The 22,605-nt window shown below is 43.1% G+C and overlaps 1 protein-coding gene and 1 long non-coding RNA gene across 4 annotated transcripts in view; one reads left to right on the forward strand and one right to left on the reverse strand.

The window, feature by feature from the left end:
• The window catches only part of LOC115355946 (uncharacterized), a 172,250-nt gene extending 163,555 nt beyond the window's left edge, over window positions 1–8,695 (forward strand). Inside the window, exons 4-5 of the long non-coding RNA XR_003927928.1 lie at window positions 7,694–7,785; window positions 8,676–8,695. This is a non-coding gene — a long non-coding RNA (uncharacterized LOC115355946). The remainder of the gene's footprint in view (window positions 1–7,693; window positions 7,786–8,675) is intronic.
• sox6 (SRY-box transcription factor 6) overlaps window positions 1–22,605 on the reverse strand; it is a 120,800-nt gene that overhangs the window by 18,149 nt on the left and 80,046 nt on the right. For all 3 annotated transcript variants that reach the window (XM_030046868.1, XM_030046876.1, XM_030046860.1), the window contains 3 exons: window positions 14,060–14,209; window positions 11,052–11,232; window positions 10,230–10,417 (listed from right to left, as the gene is read on the reverse strand). In XM_030046868.1, the coding sequence (XP_029902728.1) occupies window positions 10,230–10,417; window positions 11,052–11,232; window positions 14,060–14,209 (519 nt within the window). The remainder of the gene's footprint in view (window positions 1–10,229; window positions 10,418–11,051; window positions 11,233–14,059; window positions 14,210–22,605) is intronic.

Here is a 22,605-nt window from a genome sequence, read left to right on the forward strand (position 1 = left end):
ATTTTCCTCATGCTTTTATTTATTCAAGAACTATTTCTCAAAAGAAAAGACTGCGCGAGAGACAGAAAGAGCACTGCAATTTACCATCATACTTGAAGGAGCAGTCATTATTTATGGCCAGCTGAGTGATTCTGATATACAATTAACCACTACCTGCTTATGGCCTGTGATTAGAGCCTGTCTATCTGACAGCCCTTTGCTTACTTAAGTGTTTTGTAATTATGACATATGTGGCGGTCCCTGCTGGGCAAGAGGACACTTTGTAAAGAGAAGATGGAGTGCAGTGCCTTTCTCAGCGCCACGTTCTGTGTGAAGTGACACGCACACGCACGCACACACACACACACAGACACACACACATGCACACACACAGAGCTGTATTCATCACCCAGCCACATTATTGCACTTAATGAAAGAAGCTAGCAGCCCGATGACAAAGTGACTGATGTGCGATTAGCAGGATGGGCAATGGTGCTGCTTTGGATGCTACTTGGACAGTCCACCACCAAGACACAGCGTTCATGGGCGAGTCTGTAATAAATTAGCCGTCTCTTCCCTCTCCTGTGCTCCGCTGGTCCCCCCTGATCAATCAAGTCCTTTTATAAACTCATGATCATTAAGCATCATGTTGGGCTGAGAAGGAGAGAGAACAGGGGCCATCCATCAATGAATTTTATTAATAACTAGCTCTGTGCTGAACTTCTTTCTTCACCATACAAAGTCATGTGATTACTGAGCGTTAGGCAGCTGGGAACAACAGTGAGCACTCTGAATGAGGCCCTTGTTTCAGCCTTCTTTTAGGTAGCTTCACTTCATAATAAATCACATGGTTAACGTTTACGATCACACACATTTGCTTACAGGGCTTATTTCGAGCAGGTTAGATAGCACAGAGAAGCGTTTTATATACCTCGGTGTCATAAAGCTGTTGTTACAGTAAATGTCCCTTTCCTTGTATTAGCTATGCTAATGAACATTAGACCGTCTGTGCAATATGGTACCACAAATTTTCATAAAATTTTATATACTGAGTTTAATATACTTATTGGTTATAAGTTTGGTAATTTATATCTGGGAATTAGAATTATAGTTGCAATTAGGGCCATAAATTATATGCACATCATCAGGGTTTTTTGTTTAAAGGCTTGAAAATATTCAGTGAACTAATGCTTCTTTACTGCCCACGCATCAAGTGCTGTGATAAATTAATGGCACTTTTATTATTTTATAGTGTCATTAAATTTTTACTGATCACTCTAACATAGAAGAGTAGCAAAGGACATGCAGTATCTAGGGATGCTGGCCATCCTGCAGAGGGAGAGAGAGAGAGAGAGGAAGAGAGAGAATATGGCTGGTATAAAAGGTACTCATACAGTACAGCAGGCCTTCAACACACAGAGAAAAAATGCTTAGGATTTAAAGACTGAGAAAGAAAAAATATGTGAGACAGTGCACTGAGAGGTGAGGGAATCTCTTGGTATTTATAAGACAAACAAAACAACAGGAACAGAGGAATGAAGCAGGGGTGATGGGAGGGTAGGAAGAGAGAGGACACAAAAGATGTAACAGTACACATTGTTCCCCTCCCATTCTGACCACGACCGCTGGCAAGCAACTGGTCCCTCCCTCAAATGACTTCAGCATGCAGCTCTCCATCCCACAACTAAAATTATAGCAGTGCACTTCAAGCTGTAGTGGAAAAATGCCACCCACAATAATCTCATTTGCCCAGCCTGCGCAGTCTTTGTCTCTAAAGTTTGGTTACAGACGCATTTTGCTCAGTTACACATGGCTGCCCAGTGAAGTCATGAGTCTTGAGAGAGAGAGAGGGACAGAGAGAGAGGAAGAGAGAGAGAAGGAAAGAAAAAAAGGATGGATGGATGGATGGATGGCAGAGTCTGTGGAACTTCTTGTGCGAGAAACCCAAGAGAGCCCTTGTCAATGCTGTAAAGAGAGCTTTAATCTGCCTGGCCACAGAACATGTGCCGGAGGCCTGCTGCTCTGCCCACAGGGTGTATTCTGGGCAGAGGCGGGTGGCGGACGGCCCTGTGCATTGTGCCTACTTCTGCCCTGTATTTACGCACTACACTGCCAATCCTGACACTCCTTCACTCTCTCTTTTATAAATAGCCCCGGGCTATAGGCAAAGCCATATGGCCTTGGATTGTTCAAAAGCAGATGAAAGCAAAACACACAGTGCAGGGAGGTAGAATCTGGTGCAGATCAGCATGGACTAATTAAACGGGCAGGACTCATTAGACAGGCAAGCCTGCTGAGTCATGTTTAGGCATGATACAGTATAATGAAAACTGCCTTGATTGAGATGATTGCAACAGTATACACACTTTTCACACAACATGATAAGAAATTGATGTGCCACTTGCCACGCCATAGAAGATGCTGTTTATGACTTTAGGAATTTCACAAACTTGCTCTGCTGTCACTTAAGTAGAAGAGCAAGGCCGAGGTGAAGAGTTGCTTGACTGAGCAAGCAATAATCAAATCAGACAGGTGCAAAATCCAATGAGTTAGCTTATGCTTTTTCTCATACGCAGATGCTGATAATACCTTGGTGGGGAAAAAAAAAAAAAAAAAAACAGATCTTCTTGCATGTTGTACGGCCAGTGTCAGCTCTAGACTCTGGGCCAGGTGTGAAATATGCCACTTTGTATTTTCTTTTGTTTTCAGTTCTAATTAAATACATTTATCCTTTGATAAGTAGGCCTATACGTAAACACATGGGCGTTAATGGAAGTCATTTTTAAATGTTGTGCACATTCTCTGCAAAGTAGGAAACAATGCCTTATTGCACAAGTATTTACACAGTTTGGATGTTACTAAAGCATTTATGAGATCAGAATGCTCATTTAGTGAGGAAACTGCTTCATTCCTGTCAGTCAGCTTGCAGGCATGATGCATGTCTTTTATTTTCCCTTCTAAAAATTATCAGTTGCCATTCTAAGTCACTTAATAGTCTGGTTACGCTTTGGCTGTGCATGTGTAGATATATATATTACATGTTTAGCCATTTATGTGAAATCCTACAGCAGTTATTGGCTACACGTTCTCAGATCTCTCAACTATTGTTTGGATTTTGTCCATGTTTCCTCCATGGTGGAAATTATATGATCTTATACATATTTAAAATTTTCACGATGGCAGCTGCAGGACCCTAAACAGCCACTTATGTTGTTTAATGTGCTGAACTGGCTCTGGCTATAGCACACACCTGGTATGTGGCAAGTTGAAGGCCATGGTTCTCTGACCACAATACAAGGCTTTGTGTATCAAGTGTCAGTCATCGCTGTGGTCTGTAGCTCCCAAGTCAGGACTTTGAGGGCCTCAAACTGAAACCCTCAACAATCTGTCCCAGCCGTGATGGAGACAAAGACTGCACTTTAACAGGCACTTTTACATAGCTATCTCCGTGTTCAGCTCCTCGTCTGTTTTGTATTTTTATTGTAACCAGTTGCAATGTTATTTATAAGTCTGCAGCTTTCCAGTAGTTGGTAGTTTTGAACCATTTAAATGTTAAGTACATCCAGCCGTGCGGTAAGCCCACAGTTCCTTTCATGCAGACTCTTGCTCTCTTTTTACCAGGAGCTCCCCCTTTGCTAAAGCTAATGCAGGCAGCGGCAGCAGAATCAACAGTAGCAGCCACAACAGGCTGGCATCTGTTCTATAGTAGCCGTCCTCTGCATCACATAGAGCAGAAAGGCCTGCTATTCCTGTCCCCATTGGTACTGCCAGGGCATCACCTCATTTGTTTAAAACAGAGAAAAGGACAGCCTTTAATTTAATTGTGGGGCTTAATCTATGTAAAAGATAGCTGAGCTAATCCTGCTCTGGGCATTTAGCCAGTTTAATTTTTATTGTTTGTTTGTAATGACAGAATATGTTATCATTATTCAGGGTGAGATCCTTTTTGTTGGAGGCAAAACAAGTCACACCCACAAGATAAGGTGCTTTCAAATGGAATTCTAAATTTGCATTCACTGAAAAAATAAAAAATAAATAAATATAAAAAAATAAAATAAAATAAAATAAAATAAAAAAAAATGTTTGATTTTCTCAACACTTCCCTGTGTGTCTAGTGTGGGATAACAGTTGTATTTTACTTTTTAACTCATGAGAATGAACACAAAATAATATTGGCTGAGAAGTATCACAACTGCATGTTGTCTCCAGTTATATTTTTGACACATCCTTTTATAAAAGGGTTTTATGTGTTGCTATCTCGGCGCAATGAAGTCTTTTTGACGGAGCACTCAATTTTTTATGTTCTCCTACACTGTGCTGAGATCATTTGTATTGAGATCATGTACTTTTACGGGTTTCCAGCTCTCAGTGATCCTGAACTGTTCACTAGGTCCTCCAGCGACTGTTAAGTTGGGCTCAAATCTCCTGGCTTATCAAACACTGCATGTTGCAAACTGCAGTATATTAGAGCATTTCCCAAGCCCTTTCAAATATGCACAAAACCTCACGACTGGCTGGACACTGGAGCCATTATGTGCATACCGCAACAATGCCATAGAGTATAAATGGCCCTTTGTGGCTTATTCTCTCCCTTGTCTTTTGTTGAAGGTACCTTGCGGCACTACAGGTCTTAGCCACCAGGGCCAGTAACATTTCTGAGCGACTGGTGCAGGCCAGAAATTCATGTAAAATGACAACTGTAGGGAATAATGGAGCCGCCTCAGCCAAATGACCCAACCAAGATGCAGCCTTGATGTCTTTCTGGGAGAGAGGCGAGACAGAGCAAAAGACCTGACCTGGGACAGCAGCCTGCACACAGACATAGGAGATACAAACACATACACAAATGGAGACACACACACACACACACACACACACACACACACATACACACAGGCACATATTATCCCGACTCATAGACTATTTTTATTCTTTTGGCAGATGTGGACAATTGGACAAAGCATTAATGTAAGCAATCTTCACAATAGCACTTGCTGGCTACAGCCAGTGTCTGGGAGCTGAGCATAATCTAATTTGGATGGGCAAACCCTTGTATGCCAAGGATTTACATTGCAGCCAAAACGCCTTGGTTTGCAATTTCCAAGACAGCAGTCGAAAAGGAGCAGAAAATTGCTTCCAGGGCTGCAGACCAGACAAGATTATATTCAAAGTCTTTGTGAGGGCTTTGCCTGAATAGAGCCCTGGCATCACACACACACACACACATGCACACACAAGTGCGTGTACACATACTTACACACACACACACACACACTCAGTAGGGAGCAGTATAACCACTATACCCAATAGGTTAGGAGTCAGGATTTGTGGAGCACCAGTATAAGCTGTGTTTGAATATTTAGAGGCTGAGCGTCGGGAAGGGGGAAATGGACAATTGCAGTCATCAATATTGAAGAGAGGAGGGGCTGCAGGGCAGAAGAGGTCAGTTCAATAGGTTAATACACTTTCACCTTTTGATTCCAGTTTGGGACATGTCAGCAGAGGAATATATTTTATCTCAACACACAACCTCCAGGGCGTCACACGTGCAACAAATATCAGAGCCAAGGCAGTGGAAAGGATGCATCAGTATAGAAATCTGTCACACCTCGCCTTACAGGGCTCAGCGGTAAGGCCTACCAAGTGGCCCACGACCAGTAGGAGGTTGACTTGGACCAGCTGAGAGGTCTGTAATTGGCCCAATTTGTGATGAGACTGTTACCTGTCTCTCTCTGCTTGACCATTGGCTGACTCACATCGATGGTAGGCACTTTTAGACCAATCAGATCAGACGCAACTTCAGAGTTAGTCGGGGATTCAGTAACTTGGAAAGTTGTGTCACTGGCATGATGGTAGGAACTTTTTATAATAATTTTTTTATTTGACATGCTCTGCCAAAACTGCATATATTGATTTGATAAATTTATACTGAAGGAACCCTGTTTTTATATTTGATTTTGTTTTGAAAGGAACAGTTTCCTTAGGCTGAATACACTGTGCAGCAATCCTGTACCATTTATTGGCAATTTCTGAGGAAAAAAAAGGAATGAATAAATCTGGCTCATTTTTAAAGGCCCAGACAATTATAGGAAACACACACTCCATGTCCACAACAAGAGCACACACCACCTACTGTGTATGTTGGTAAAGCTGCTGTTGACTTGATGGATGAATAAATAGATTTGCATTATGAACTTCTACTCCGGCTTTCAGTTTGCTTTTTCTCTGTTTTTGGTTACACTTACAGAGAAGGGTTATGAATGAGTTATGAATTAAGTGCCACAAAGGTCAGTTTACAAGTTCTAATTATTTACCTTTTGTTGTCTCCCCCCCCCCCCCCCCCCCCCCCCCCCCCCCCCCCCCCCCCCCCCCGCTTTTACTGTTGGTTAATAAGATGTCATAGTAAAGCATTACTTAAAACCCTTCTCCACTCAAAAATGTTTATGTCCCCTAAAATGTCTGACCTTGAGATGTTTTTACATTCCTCTACTGAAGGTGGAGGTGTGTGTGTACACTCTAAGCCAAGCAAGCCAATCCTGTCAGCTGATGGTGCAACACCCTTTATTTACCAAAAAAAAAAAAAAAAGAAAAAAAAAAAAAAAAAACAACAACAAATTAGTGTAACAAAGAGACTTTCACAAATGTTAGGGCCTTCCTAGTTCTGTGTGTTCAGAGCTGTTCAGAGCTGTCCAACATGAGTGTTTTTATTTTCCAAAAAAAAAAAAAAAAATCAAAAAGGCCAACTCAAAATGGCTGCTTCACATGAACAATATTAGTGTAATTAAGAAATTCAAAATAGATTGACTGATTATCAAATATGATACAAGTTAGTTGCATATTCATAGACTGATATACCAAAGGCAGACAAAGTGCAGATCTAAGCCATTTTAAGGAATGCAGGAATATTTTTTTCATGAAAATAAATAAATAAATAAATAAAAAATTCTGGGCCAATGAAAATACACAGGGAGCAAATATTACACAGACCTATTAACCTTACATTCCATTTGTCTGTTGATGTTCATGACAGGTTATGCATTTTGCATACATGTTGGAGATTTCTTTTTTTGCCCTCAACTATGACCCTGAAAAAACAGTCTATCCTGATATAGCTACAGTACATAATAGCAGGAAACAATTCCAAGAGTTACAAATGGATTGGGATGTATTTGATTGTAGGCATGCTAGCGAGCTCTAGATAAAAGCCTCCGCTGGGTGAGGAGGAGATGGTAAATAATGGAACAAAGTAATTGCCCTCTGCAGACAATAATACCTTTAGATAAATATTTCAAACAGGTAAATTGTAGAGGGGTTGTAAAAGGTTTTATTGTACTGATGGGATATAGTGAAAAAACAGACAAATAAAAAGACAAGCAAGAAGATATGCTCCTGTAAAGCATGAATATTTTACATGTCCTCAAGTAAAGGACTTGTGTACTGTAGAACAGAGTCTGATCTATCTCCTAGGTCAATGGCTTGAGAGAGAGAGGGAGAGAGGAGAGAAGTCATAGTAATAAAGGTTAGGGAGGGATGCATTGTACTGCACAGACACACTTTGTATTAAAAGATGAATTGATCCATCTGTAAGCAGCACTTAGACCCACTCCTCTGCCCGGTCATTACACTGGGATAAATCAATATTTAATATCCCCCTCTAACAGCCACACTAGATGATCTTAACCTCTCCTTAATCCCATTTATGTTACCTTTCCAGAATCTTCTTCATGTAAGCTCTCACTATGATAAACTTCGAAACAAGAGACTGGGAGGAGAGAGCTATTAAAGACCACACCATATTTATGTCAGGTGAGGGGCTTTGTTGAAATATTAATATTCTGAAACTGACCAAAGTGAAAGCTTTTATCTGGGGCATTCAAACCTTTCTAGGCTGTTGGCTTGTATCAGCAGAAGACTCTCTCTCTCTCTCTCTCTCGCTCGCTCTCTCTCTCTCTCGCTCGCTCTCTCTCTCTCTCTCACTTCACCACTGAATTACAACCTACTGTTCTTTATTGCAGCAGAAGGATGAAGATGATGGGGTAATTCTTTTAGCTGACTTGGTAAAGCATGCCTCTAATTTCACACCATCCTAATAGGGGCAGTGTCACTGAAACTAAAATGTGATAGTATCTCACTCTGATTTGCTGGAGCCAGAGAGTCAAGCATGAGCTCAGTTGAGGTGTGATTTAATGGGATATATAGTAATGAAAACAGAAACTTATTACCTATGGCAAGGCGACAACAGCCTTCAATTATTATATTTTTGGGTCTTTTCACCCCAAAAAGTCACCAGTACATTTGATATCTCACAGAGAGCTACACACACACACACACACACACACACACAAACCCAAAGTGTGACTTCCCAAAAGAGGGAGTGTCTGGTGCATAGTTACCACTAGCAACACAATAACCCAAACATACCAGTCGTATTTTCAACCTTATGGTATCACTAATTATTATTTGTTGTTTCTGCCTGTGTGCTGTCAGTGCTACAATCCTCCAGTGCCAGCTGCCTCAGCCTGAACTCGCTCAAACATTTAAATCTAATCCGACAAGTTTAATCACTCCTTATTGTACTTTAATAATAAACTGCATTTAGACAGAGCTTTTACGTGCTTGCTGACTGGCTGCTTTACATTTCTTTTCTTTTCTTTTCTTTTCTCTCTCTCTCTCTCTCTCTGTCCCTGTCTCCTCAGGTGGCAGAGTCAAAAGGTAGACCACAGGTGAGGAATGATTAACTATGTCATGCACATAATCCTTTAAAAAAAAAAAAAAAAAACACAAAAACACATTCATCTCCCCTGAGATGAGTTTGAACAGACTGGGAAGACAAAACTAAATCCTGCTAGAGACTAAGCAGGGAGGGAAAAGGCGTTAAGCTCCACCTGCTAAGGACAATGTAAAGGTAGGTGTGGGCTGCCTGTTGAAAATGTCTCTCTGCAGACATTGTTAAGGTATTGTTGTCATGTCATGGCAGATTCTGCTGCTTGGCTGACCACAGACTCACCTCAGAGAAAGGGAGGCAGGGAGCTGCTCAGGCTCCTGTCACAGACAGTGACGGAGTGGGAAAAAAAAGGGGTGCTTACTAACAGACCTCACGCACCGTCATGCTAAAAGTCTTCACATGCCACGGGACCTGAGTAAAACAAGCCAAAAATAGAACAAAAGCTATCAATTTAAAGATGCATGCCTCTTGTTTTGCTTTAAAGTTGGATAAAATGTGTCCCGGTACACTTCTCATAGCCGCTTTAAAAGAAATAAAACGGGATTAAAGAGTGAATCATTATTGTTCAGCATCAGTCCTTGTTAGTAAGTACAGGGGGGATCCCGTTTCTCTGCATCCTCTCTGTGGGCTGTGCCAATTTATTTGCCACACTTCAGCGAGAGCACGGATGATTGCCACCTGCGTAGACAGTGATCTCCTCCAAACACCAAATTAGAGGGAAATCAAAATAGATATTCATTGACTTTTTTACATATACATTGACCTAGTTGAAGCTGTTGGTTGAAAGTGTCAGGTGTTGAAATATTAATGAGCATCGCTCCCAGTTCCTGCCTGCTCCTCACAGCCAACTGGCAACATGGCATCAAACTGAAGGGAGGAGGACAGCTTTTTTCTCTCCTTGATTGACTCATCGATTGAAGATATTTTTAAAGGGAATCCCTGGGAGTGTGTGCTCCTGGTACAAAGCAGCCCTGTCCCGTGTCAAGGGACGGAGAGGGCTGCGAGTCTGCTTTAATTGGGCAGAGACTTCAGAGTCTTCTTAACCCACACCGGGCACTGCCATGGCCTGTCACGGCCCTCACACCAACATCAACAACACCAAGCCCTCTAAACACACATACACACACACACACACACACACACCTACACACACAGTCTTAGACTCATTTGTGTAAACACACACATATACACACTGAACTATGCCAATGCCAATCAATACGACCACCCTGGACAGGGATTAAAGAAAAAATTGGTTTTACGAATTACTGCTATATCAAAATCACTGTGTTCCAGTTTCTTTACTAGTTTGTTTTTTCCACTACTTTCATGGAGAACTATGACCACCAACACCCTGTGTGGTCTGTGTTCTTTTATTTTTTACTCCCTGTAGTGGGTAAGTAATTATTTGGTATACCAGTGCAAAAGTGAAATGGGAAACCGTTTGCAATAGGGAGGATCAAGTGGGCTTGGACAGGAAAAAAAAAAAAACAACAGAAAGAAAATCTTATTTGATTGTAGTCCTAACCTTGTCAACTCTGCAGTTGTTGAGGCCCATGGAGCTGAGAGCCGAGAGCTTCGCCTCCATGCCCTGCTGGTGATGTTGCAGCTGTTCCCTCTGGATCTGCTCCCTCATTTTCCTGGCCTCCTGAATGGCCTTCATCACCGCATCCTGGTCCCCGAACAATGCGGTAGAGTTTAGGCTGGACAGGATGTCTGCACACATACACACACGCACACACATAGTGGAGGTTGAGGTGGAATGGGGTGAAGACAGTAAAATGGCCTCTTAGAAAACACAGAAAGAGACAGAAAATAACCTGACCGCTGCAGGTTCATCAACAACATTCATCTGGCAGATATGACGTGTACCAAAATCCTGTAATAGGTCCTCATTCTTTCTCCGTGCATGTGAGTGTGTACGTGTGGGTTTTGTACGTGTATGTATGTGTATTTGTGGCATAGTCCTGGTGTGCACTGTAAAAAAAATTTCCATCTTAACAAGTCATTTAGTTTCATATTCAGTATTCTCAAATAAATATCTTCCAGTGAGTTTAGATAATCCTGCTTGTTTCCGTACAAATCAATTTTCTTGAATCAAATATCATTTTCCTCATACAAGTGGTGGGCTGATCTGCCGCATTTTGTCTTGTTTCAACATTTTGTTTTACTCAAAAAAAAATCTTGAAACAAATGCACTGGAAAACAATTGAGGTTATCTTACCCCACTGGCAGATTAAGAAAACCACGATTTTAACACAGAATACAAGAGTAAAAGATTTGTTAAGATGGAGTCTTTTTTTGCAGTGTGGGATCGTGTTTCGGAAGCGGAGGCAGTCTGAGGTCTTACCCAGAGAGGAACCGCGACCCAGGCCGCCTCCTAAGGGACTGGGAATACCGCCCTTGCCGACAAGGCTGTTGGGGCTGCTTTTGCTGCCAGGGAACAAGTTTTGTGTCGGGGATGTGGGGGACTTGACCATGTCTGTTGTCTTGGGCCGGGCGGACAGGTTGAGGGGCTGCGTTCCCTCCTCCTGTGGCAGCAGAGATAGGGGAATGAGAGGAGACAGATGTTAATAGGTGGCCCCCACCCCTTTTGGTGGAGCTGTGCATTGCCAGACGGCGCAGTTCTGCTCTGCTCCTGGTTAATTACAGGATCCCTGTGCTGACCCACACTTCCTCTCTGATTCTCTGCTCTCACCATGCTCTTTTCTTTGTGTTCTCTCCTCTCCTCTTCTCTCCTCTCCTCTCCTTTCCTCTCCTTTCCTCTCCTCCTCTCTCCCCCAATCTCTTCTCTCCTCTCCTCTCCTCCTCTCTCCTCCTCTCCCCATCGATACTTCCTTAGGAACTGTGCCATCACCGTCTTCCTCGCAGTTGCCCAGTGCCTTTGTTCACGCTAATTAAAGCAGATTCTGCCTCTCTGTACATCTTCATCTGTTCTCCCTCTCCTCCTCCCCGCTTTCTGTCTCTGCACTCTGGTTCGAAGAATAAATAATGACCAGATAACAGCGGTGCCGATGATCAAAGACAGCTGTTCCATTCATCAGATGTCGACTTACATTATCTACTTCATTAACTTGTTTTCTAATTTCCTTCCTCATTTGTGCATACTTGGTTTTTATCATTTGCTTTGATAGCGATTCCTATGATATATAATGTGATAGAAAATGTCTAAGTGGTTTAGCTCTTGGGTGACAGGTCAAAAGGAGGATACATGTGTTCAATGCTGTATGTGTAGGGCTGGTTGCAGCCTTTTGGAGCGCAGTAAGGCATTATTGAGGATGATGGGACATGAACAGCAGAATTCTCCCGGGTGCTGTCCTCAGCAGTTCGCCCACTGGGACCAAACATTGTTTATCAGAAAGTACCTGCAGCCTGAATGGAAGGTAGTGGAAGGATTACAAACAGACGAACGGAAGGCAGGGGCCATACATGTCAGAAGTTGATGCTTTGCTGAAAAACTCACAATCAGCTTTATGCATTTCCATCTGAGCCTTTCTTTGCAGAAATGTATGTAAATATTGCCCATGAATAAGAAACATAAATACACAAGAAATAAGAGTGACATAGAGCAGAGGTTTCCAAACTTCTTCTGGTTTTCAGACCCTTGAGCTGATTGGAGTGATTTTGCCCCGAGTCCCTGATATGAAAAAATAATTTCGTTTGTAATAAGTACTAAATTATTTAGATGTCATATTACAACACTGACAAGCAGATTCAAAGTGGTGAGATTAAAACATAATACTAAAAATAATCACTCATACATTTTTTTGTATCATAATTTCTAGTGAATTAAATTATTTTGTTTAGGGCCTCCTGGAAGCCTGTTCTTTATTCCCTCGGGGTCCCCACACCCCACTATGAAAACCACTGACCTAGAGGAACCTGTATGAACCCTTGTTCTCAATATGCATAAAATATACAGTCATTGTTCAAAAGTCATGGTGAAAAGCATATAAGACCAATATGAATGGATTTAGTAATTCCTAAAATATTTTTCCATAAAATATTTCAAATATCACCAGATTATGATGAAGTATTCTATCACCTAAAAGGAAAAAAAAAAATTCAGATCCCAAGAGAGAAATGCCACTTTGCGCAGTGTAAATCGCCCTGTGTATACAGCAGTCTTTTAAATGAGATTAGGGCTCATGCTGTCGTTACCAGAGTCTTTCTCAAAGCCCAAGTGTCTCCTTGTCCAAACATATGGCTCAAGCATAGACTGCCCCAAGGCCTTGTTATTGCTGTGCCAATAGCAGTTTGTCATGCAGTGAAGCTGAAAGCAGACAAACAAAACTAAAGGCAATCTAATTCCATCAAGTGTGGATACAGATGGGAGGATGCCAGAGTATATTTACTTTCCATTTCTGTTTAATTTCTATCAGTTTAAATTCTTAATTCTGCAATATTTAGCAACGTTTTGAGAGACTGGAGTGAGTTTATAGTGATATTGCCCTAAATGGCATCCACCTCATCCGGTAAATAGAGAATGGCATTCATCTGATCAAAGGATATGGTTGTGTCAGTTTGATGGCAATCTTTGGATCAAACTCCCAGAGGGCAGAAGGCCTGAGGGTTGGTGTGTGTGTGTGTGTGTGTGTGTGTGTGTGTGTGTGTGTATACACGCGTGCGCACATCAGCATGCGTGTGTGTGTGTGTCAGAGAGAGGGAGAGAGAGGGATAGAGAAAACCCTGAAGAGAATACCAGAGCGCTGTCCTACCATTTAATGACATGATTTATGTCTCTTCTCCATTGTGACATTATTAAGCTAAACTGCTCCAAATGGACGTATGTTTCTGATTATGGTCTTAGTGAGTGGGGATGATGTATATGGCCTCTCATCTGTGTGGAGGTCTAGTGGATCCCTGCCATACGGCAGCAGAAAATACCTTCTGTATTTGGTTTGTTTACAAGGCAAAAAAAAAAAGAGTCATCAATCCTACTCTCAGCCTCAGTTTTGTCAGCATTTGCATAACACTGTTTAACTTTCTGTTGAAATGGCTTTGTTCCATCTCAGAAAGAAATAATAATAATAATAAAAAAACAACAACAACATGGCTTCTTTGTGATCAGAAACCATGTGCTCCACAAATTACTTGCTTGGAGCACCCAGAGCCATAGCAACCATGTCCACAGAGTTCTGGTTGAGAGAGAGAGGGCCTTGTTAAAAACCTCACAGATTGATGGCCTGCTACAAGCCGGGCCCTGCTATGGACCACTGTAGCACTGAAAAAGTGAGTAGCAGTACTGGGTGCTACTTTACTGAGGCAGCACCAACTAGGCTGGGTCAAGTACCACTCAATGCCTGGGCTGGCAGATGGGGAGTAGGTGTGAAAAGTTGAACTAAGTGAGGGATGTACCTTGACTTGAGTGACAGGGCTGGAGGATCTCTTGTCATTCTTCAGTGAGGAAGGAGAGATAGGCCCACTAGCATTGGGGGGCTGGGGAAGTGGGGGCATCTTGGCTCCAGGAGAGACCTGCATGCTGGCAAGCTGGGCGGCATACAGTTGCTGTAGGGAGGTGGAGAAACCCGCAAAGGCGTTAACATCCAAATCCAGCAAACATTCAAAGTTTTATATTCTCTCTTTTCCTCTCCCTAGAACTTTCTCTGCCTCTCTGTCTCCCTTCATCTCCCTCTCTCTCTCTTTTACGTCTTTCCTCTCTTTCCATGAGGCTGGCAGAGAACCTCCATCAAAGGTCTTAACTGTATTTCAAAGGCTGAACCCAGAGAGAGACAGCAGTCTTAAAAACCACACAGAGATGGCTTTCATTCAAAATACTTGGAGCCCCTATTTTCCACTCATCACAGAGAAAAGTTTGCCGACTGGACGCAAGTGTGTTAGCAAAGAGCTCTCATTTCTCTAGATCTACACAGCTTCCTATTGAAGTTTCTGGCCTGTGATTTGTCTCCACACAGCCACGTGAGACAGTCTCATTCACCCACCATCCCACAATGTTAGAAACCCAACCTCAGTTGGATTCCCATCACAGAATATGTTAAATACAAGCATTATTAAGGCTTAGAAACCTGCACAAAGAACACTGATGTCATCACTCTTATTTTCCTTGGCGTTAAATCAGTAAGTTGTGCAATGATTGGTGACATTACCACACAAACGTGTGGTTCAAATGACTGGCGAGGCTCTCAATAACAGTTGTGCCTGTGACAGGGTTGAACTCTGAAAGCTTAATTTACATTTCTACTGCTGGGCTGACTATGTGGCGTACACCATAAAGAGTGGTTAAGGATACTGATATGAAGGTTTGGAAAAAAAAAATCTGGTGAGCCACAGATTGCTAAATGTGTGTTGGATCAATTTTTTGGATAAAGTCATTCATATCCTAGATAAAATTACAGTTTAATGTCGTAACTTAACTCTTGATATAAAACATTTGGATATCAGTAAATGTGAAACAAATCATCTGTTTAATATATGTTGATGATTATTTTGATTTGATTTTCTGGCTATTTTTGTACCAGTTTATCTGTTTTTCTGTGACTCCTGCATTGCTTGGACCGCTTTCTGCCTCAGGTCAGTATTGATTGGCCACCAGGTAAGTGATGAAATTGGCTTTTGTCTCCTGCTGCAAATGGCAGGGGTCTGTCAAATAGAGCTGCTGTCTGAAACTACCCCCTTAGAAAAGAGTGTTACACTATATACAGCCTTGGACCTCTCCCCATCAGACAGATAGCACCCCATAACTCCCCCACCGGCCTGCTGTCCTCCAACTAGGTAAACCTTTTGGTTTGTTGTGTTATTCAGTTAGATGGTGCTGTCAGGGAGAATCTAATTTCTCTTCCTATGGCCAATCAGCATGCCCTGTCTCATTTCCTGCTTTGACTGGCCATATACAGACTGCATTTGTGTGGATGGAAAAAAGCAACCCAGCTTCGGTGGCCCGAGTGCCCCACCTCCAGCAGTGCAGACGCAGACTAAAGCCAAACAAAGCACTTTATGTCCATGCACATATCTCCAGATATAAACACGTATGCGCTCCTGTAAGAAACTTTATCGCTGCCACATAAGCGGCAATACAAAAGGTCCATTCTTCCAGGGGACCTGGGGATAACAACAGCACATGGGCAGCGGAAATGACAGACTGATTATGTTCCCACAATGATAGCACTGCCCCCACCTCCCTCACAAACAGCCTTTTGTCTAAGAGAGGAATGGACACAGGAGCGGACCCAACTCTATTTTCTTCTCATCTGAGCTAGTCTCTTAGTTAATGTCAATGGTAAAGGCACTTGGCGTGTGTGTGTGTGTGTGTGTGTGTGTGTGTGTGTTCACATGCGTTGGTGCCTGTGTGTAAGAAAGCAAGAGAGAGGCAGAGGCACAGAGAGAGAGGGAGTCTCCATTCAGCGCCTGTGACTCCAGGCTACACATGAGTCTAAGTGGAGGAGCGGAAGTGGAGTCTGCTGGACAGATGTTTGCTAACAGGCCTGTCGACGGGCATGCCCCTGACCTTGAGTGGGAAGAACTTTATTGTCCCGGAAAAAGAGCGTAATTAGACTTTGCCTCAAATTAGAGGCAGTCAGTCTGCCCTTTTTCAGCACTGATTAGCAGGTCAGTGCCATGGGGTGAGAAGCAATGGTTGTACCCAGCAACAGCCTACCTCCAACGGCCAAAGAACAATAAATACAATCAGGAGGAAAGGCACATGAAAGATGTGTTAACCCCTCTATATGCTGCTCAAGGACAGACCTGAGCTGCAGCCGTATTAACAGTGCTCATTGTAGGGAATCTGGAGGTGTTTTCTATGTTACTGTCCCTGGACAAGAAATAAAACACTTTTCCAGGGGATTACAAATTTACTTTACAACATGAAGAAAGGGTGAAGAAAGTTGCCAATCAAACAGGAAGTGTGGCGCGGAAGATGCTAGGTTAAATAGATGTGAGACAGGCTGAGTGATGCTGCCTCTCTCTAAGGCTCGGACACATGTTCTAGTCCCCTAAGTGGAGGACATCTGCCTGCCTCTCTCAGTAGACTCTCCTACATCGACTAGCCCCCACTCCGCATCTTCTTGCCAGGTGGGGGCAGCAGAAGGTGCATGGTAATGAGGGTCAAGCTGAAAGTCAGTGCAGCAAGCAGGGTCTTGAGAGGAACAGGCCAAAGCCTGGGTGGAGCCCTGTGCCCTCCTTCTCCCTTTCTCCCCTCCCTGCTCCTTCTACACTCTTCACCTCACAGTGGTTTTCCACACACTGTTGACTGGCAAAACAAATAAATAAATAAAAAATGCTTCACTTCAAGAAAAAGTAGGGAGCAGCACTTGGAGCTACAATCAGCATGATGGTTAATGGGATTGCAGTTTGGGTATAAAACAACAGAAGGGCAGAGGTAAGACAAATCTGGCAAAAGAGGAATATGTGGTGATAATATATGATTGTTTTTCTATTTATTTGAAGGAAAAGATGTATGTCTTGCTAATATGACAGTACAGTAAATATTCACATAGTAAGTACTCAGTCATCTTTGATGTTTTGTGCCCCTGAAGGCAAAAAGATAGGGTTTCGTTGCCTGTTCCCTCCTGAAGATGCTACTAATTCCCAGTGCAGAAATACAACACACATACATCAAGACAAACACACACAAATGGAGGCCTTTTCTCTGACCCCATTGCTCGCTGTCTCCCAATAGAGTGGCGCAGATCTCAGCGAGCGTGGATTCCAAGTGAGCGCAGCACGCCCAAGGTCAGCCTGTTAGCCTCTGGTAATTAAAAACAAGCCCTCTGGAGGCAGGAGAGGTTAAACAGCGAGGTTCACTTTTCTGCCTGCGACAACATTAAACTGAGATTACACACTCTGCTGATGATGTTGGACATGTCGGCATGATGCACAGTAAAGTCTGCCGGCTTCTGTCTGTTCGGTAAAACAACAAAGCTGATAGCTCAATATATCATCTATTTCTGAGGAAAAAACAACAACATATGAATAAATAAATGTGCAAATAACTTCCATTAAACTGTGATTTTCTTTTTTTAATGCAAACACTAGACATGGGAGCAGTGGGAGGAGGCCTTGGGTACTAAAAAGAGAAGAAAAACATTCTGTGGAAAAACAAATGCGTATCTTGTTTTTCTTTAAGAAAGGCTGAGCCACAGCACTACAACAGATGCTGGAAAATACAGCAGCAGATTTTTGTCAGCTTTCCTGCTGCTAGCCATGATGGTGCATTGCACATTTACAAATGAGGCCTGTCATGCAACTCAATCCAAAAGAATCAGATAAATAAAGACAAACAAGTTGGCTCAAAATGATAATGCTTAACAACTAGCCTCCTCTGTATTTTACTTGCTGTTTGCAATTATTTTGGCAATTTTTGTGAGCCTGTGCATTATTTATCCTATGACTACCACATTCTCTCACTTTGTGTGTGTGTGTGTGTTTGTGTTTGTGTGTGTCTGTCAATGTCTCATTCACCTCTGCCTAGTTTGAGCTGAGCACTGGGCTGGATATGAGGGCATTAATTGTGCTTCAGTGCACCGCACCATTTAAAAGGCAGCACAGCGCCAGCCCCGTTTGCCACAAGGCTTGTACAGGCTCATTGCCCAGGGCGACCAGGCAGGCTGACCCAGGCCAGGCCCAGATGTCAGGAGTGGAGGAAGGCGTCCTGGTGCACTGTGCCGATGCTTTCCAGTATGGCCCAACATCTGTCTCATCTGCTGGCACCCAACCTGCTCCCCTCTAACCCCTCCTCCCTCGACTTGCTTTTTCTCTGTCTCTCTTGCTCTCTGACTCTCTTTATACATATCTGTCGTTCTCTATCCATTTCTCTCTCTCTTTTATACACACACACACACACACACACAGCCCTCCTCATATAAGTGTGAGTGAGTTCTGCAGGCCCAGGGGCCCCAGAGCCAGCCCTCCCATTCAGTGCTGCTCACTGCATTATCCACTCTATCTGTCCATCTGTCCCTCTGTTCACCACTGCCTCTATCCAGCTGCTCACCTAGCCGTCCTATTAGCCAGCTCTCCACACACAGCTAGCGCTGCTGCACTGCTTTGGGTTACCTTCAAAGACCAGGCTTCCTCTGCTCATAAACACAGAAACAGCTGCTCTCTACAGTATGTCTGTTTCTCTCTTTTCTCCCCTCCTCCTCTCCCCTCCTCCTCTCTCTTTTTCAAAGTCAAAAGTGCTTCACTTGTTAATGATGGAAGCGGTTTCTTCACATCTGTACTACACAGGCATTTACATCCCAAACAAAAGATAATGCGTGGTTTGCTGCTCTGCTCCTTTCTTCCTGTTTGTTCCTGACTGTAACACTCTTGCTCGTCACTCCAGTCGCCTAAGCCACTGAGTGCTCCTTCAGATGTGACTGTCTGCTCAAGATCCGGTCCGGTTGTCGCGGAGCATGTGGGATGCTTTTCATCTTTACAGTGGGAGCGTGAGCTGAGGCTGCGCCCAGGTTTACCATGGGCCTAGAGAGATGCCCTAGCCAATATGATAGATGGTAATTGCAGTGTAAAGTTGCCACTCAAGTCAGTTCAACTTCCAATATTGTAAAGCGTACGGATGTGGCAGGGCTGCAAGATTTCAGTGAGGAAAAAGGACCAAGAGTGACACACAGAATGAGGAAAAAGAAATGTGGGTAATCGTGAGAGAAATACACAAACTAAGCCACTTAAGAGATGAAGCAAGATGTGGATGGGAGAGGGGAAAGGCCAAGGCTGAGAGACAGAGACAGCAAGAGATAGAGAGAAAATGGATCTTTGACTGAGTGAAAGCAGAGGGCTCTATTTATTTAGTCCTAGCCGTGATGCTACATATAGAGAACCCAGATGTTCTGTTTTATCCAATAATGTTTTCTTTAAAATGGCTTAAACCCCAAAGTCTGCTTCCAATGATAAAAAACAGGCTTGTCTTAAAGGTCCTCCTCCTGTTTACTGCTCTGGTTTAAAAAAAAAAAAAGGAGGGGCAATATATCAAGTTCATATTGGCTTTAAGTAAATTGTTTTTCACTTGGCAATTTGATGTGAGGTGTAGTGTACAAACAACAAATTAAGCGCCAGACCAAATAGAAAATTCTTTTGTGGAATTAGGGAAATTCTCCTCTTGTCTCTTCACTCAATTGAATAAAGTAGGTGTCCGGACGGATTGGGGCACAATCTGAGCACAATTTCCTGTGCTAGGTGAGAGGTGTCAGTTGTAATCAGGGAGGGACAGTCAAGGATGGAGCCATTGTTTCCTGCTGGTCCCGGGCTCATCCCGGCTCTGTGTGGGCACTAATGAAGAGGGGCATGTCGCGTTGGGATAGTTTACACGCCTCCTCTCCTGTGAGTTGAGGACGAGAGCCAATCTGTCAGGAAAACATTGAGTGAAATTGCCCTGTGGTACGGCAATGCCTGGTGACAGCCACTTGCGCACTGCCAGCCACCAGAGTGACGCCACCGGCCTGTATTGACAAGCAAATTACAGTGTCCGACACTCAAACGCAGCCGGCAAGATTCATTTACATCCATCAGCTCCAAACCTTTGTTACCTTGTTGCGTTTTCTTCTCTTGGAGAGAAAGGGAGGGGGGAGGAGAGGGGCACCCCAGACTGTTATGACAGAAGAGATTGTGAGGAGGCTACGTGGCCAACATTAAGACTGACGGAGCGGCTAGCCTCTCTGACTGGATGGCTGATCACATTACTGCCGCTGCATTGTGGGAATTAATTCTTCCAATAAGACAATTTTTAAGGTTCATATATTTCACAATCTATACTGAGTAAATTGGCGAAAATTATACCTTGCCATGCAGCTGACAGGAAGAGATATTTTAATTAGGGGGGCTAAGCCAATACAGACCTATGTGTGTGTGGGTGTTTGTGCATGAGTGTGTATGTGTGTGGGAGATGAGGAACGGAGCTGGAAATGAGCTAGGAGCATTTAGGAGGGTTCAGAGGGGACTGTGGGTGACCCTTTCACCTGCATGTAAACCAAACGAGCTAATGTGACCACAGCTGGTGATCATGGGCAAAAGTGTACTCAGATACCAGAGGCTTTGCTCAAATATCTGGATGGACAACAAGTGCCAAGGCAGACTTAAAACAGCTAAAAAATACATATGTATTTCTTTATTCTTTTCTCTTCTTTATGATATTTCATTTTATCTATTTTATTTTATTATGCACATCATTGCTTGTTATTGCACTAAGTGGACTAACAGCAACCATTTTTTTTTTACTTTTAGACTGCACAATATTCCTCCAGAATATATACACGACATGTTACAGTGTGTCCTATGCTTTTCACGACAAGCACCGAAAAACAAAACTAGAACACGACCACTGTTGCATCACTGCACTAAGTGCCACACAAAGTGCATCCTCCTCTCCATTCACCACAAATTACACCACTGCTCTTTGTAGAGCTCTTGTTTTGCTGTTGTTATTGTTTAAGACAAGAACATTTTGTCTGCTTGCTTTGTCCTCATGAGCCCACACACACACACACACACACATACATTCTTCTCCTCTGGCATATAGTGTCCATAGTTTAATTTGCAAGACTGAAGAAAATGGGCACTAGTGCTATTATTGCTGCAAAAGGGAAGCGGCACATCTAACTTAATCAATTCCGTGTCTGGCTTGATATGATGTTTTTAATCATGCCAGGTTCCCAGTGCTTTGTAGAGGAAGTGGTGGCAGTCACATGGTTTGTTGATCCCGGCTATGGAGAAAAGGGCATGTTTGACTTGCCTTGCTGTTTTAAGGGGAGTCACTATGCAGGGTAAATAGCAGCCAGCAGGCGGAATATGTGACAGGCCGACAGACTTCAATTAATGGAAAATGCACCTCTCTTTGTTTACTGTGTTCTGTAAAGGTCAGCCAAGTCATGGTCTTGGAGGCTCTGTTTTTGCCCATTCCCAGGGTTAGATACATAATCAGAATTAATGACTCAAGACTCCTCTCCTCTCCTCACCCCAACCTTCAGATATATGACTATCCCATCTGACCTCATAGACCACTATAAATAAACTCAGCAGGCCTGTCTAAAACATCACTCCTTTCCAGTGGACTTCTCTATGATATGCAAACTGAAAAACACAAATACACACTGTACATATCCTCACTTATGCACCCTCCATATTTTATACACACACAGACACACAGCCCTCTTAAACATGAGTGCCTCTGGCATGCCCCTGACGGTTTTTCTCATGGCTGCATAACGAAACACAGCTCCTCAGATCCAGCTGCAGGCATTGTTAGGACTTGCCAAGGCTCATTAACACTGATAGTGATAACCTCTGAAGGACACATGCCACATGTACCAGTGGGGGGGGGGCTTCCCCTCTGTCTCCACCTCCCTTGTTTACTTTCATCATTCTTTTGGGTGCCGCTGAGCATGAGCACTTATTGGCTTCATCAAGAGTTCACTGTACTAACTGTACTAAGCAGCAGTGGCCCCAAAACTACATGTCAAGAGCAATGTGGTCCTTTACAAATCATTGTTCCCTTTTGTTTCAACAGCAGTGATATTGTAGTCTGAAATGGAATTGACCATCTGTGATTACACAGTTTGGAAAAATAGCACTCCCCCTCCTATCCTGCAGGACTATAAAGGACATGTTGATAATTAAAGAATCAAGCAGGCAGTAGCGGTAACAGAATAAATGTGGTTGTTATTCATCCTCCCATTGCCACGCGTGTGTTTGTTATGTAAATACAAGTCTGAGAAAGCAACCGAGGGAATACATATCATCAATTTGGAAATAAAGACCTTGCACGTGCTGAAAGAGATCTTGATAACAGCAGTAATTGTAATAGTAATGACTTGGAGGATTGAACGCAGATAATTATCTATATTAAACAATATGGCCTCAGGTTAGGCCCTGACCTGGGTTGAGTTTCTCTAAATGCTGTGTGAGAATAGTCCTGGAGGAGCCTGTAGGGCTTGGAGCCTATCCCAACATTT

Source organism: Myripristis murdjan, chromosome 3, assembly GCF_902150065.1.
Source record: "Myripristis murdjan chromosome 3, fMyrMur1.1, whole genome shotgun sequence".
Taxonomy (NCBI): domain Eukaryota; kingdom Metazoa; phylum Chordata; class Actinopteri; order Holocentriformes; family Holocentridae; genus Myripristis; species Myripristis murdjan.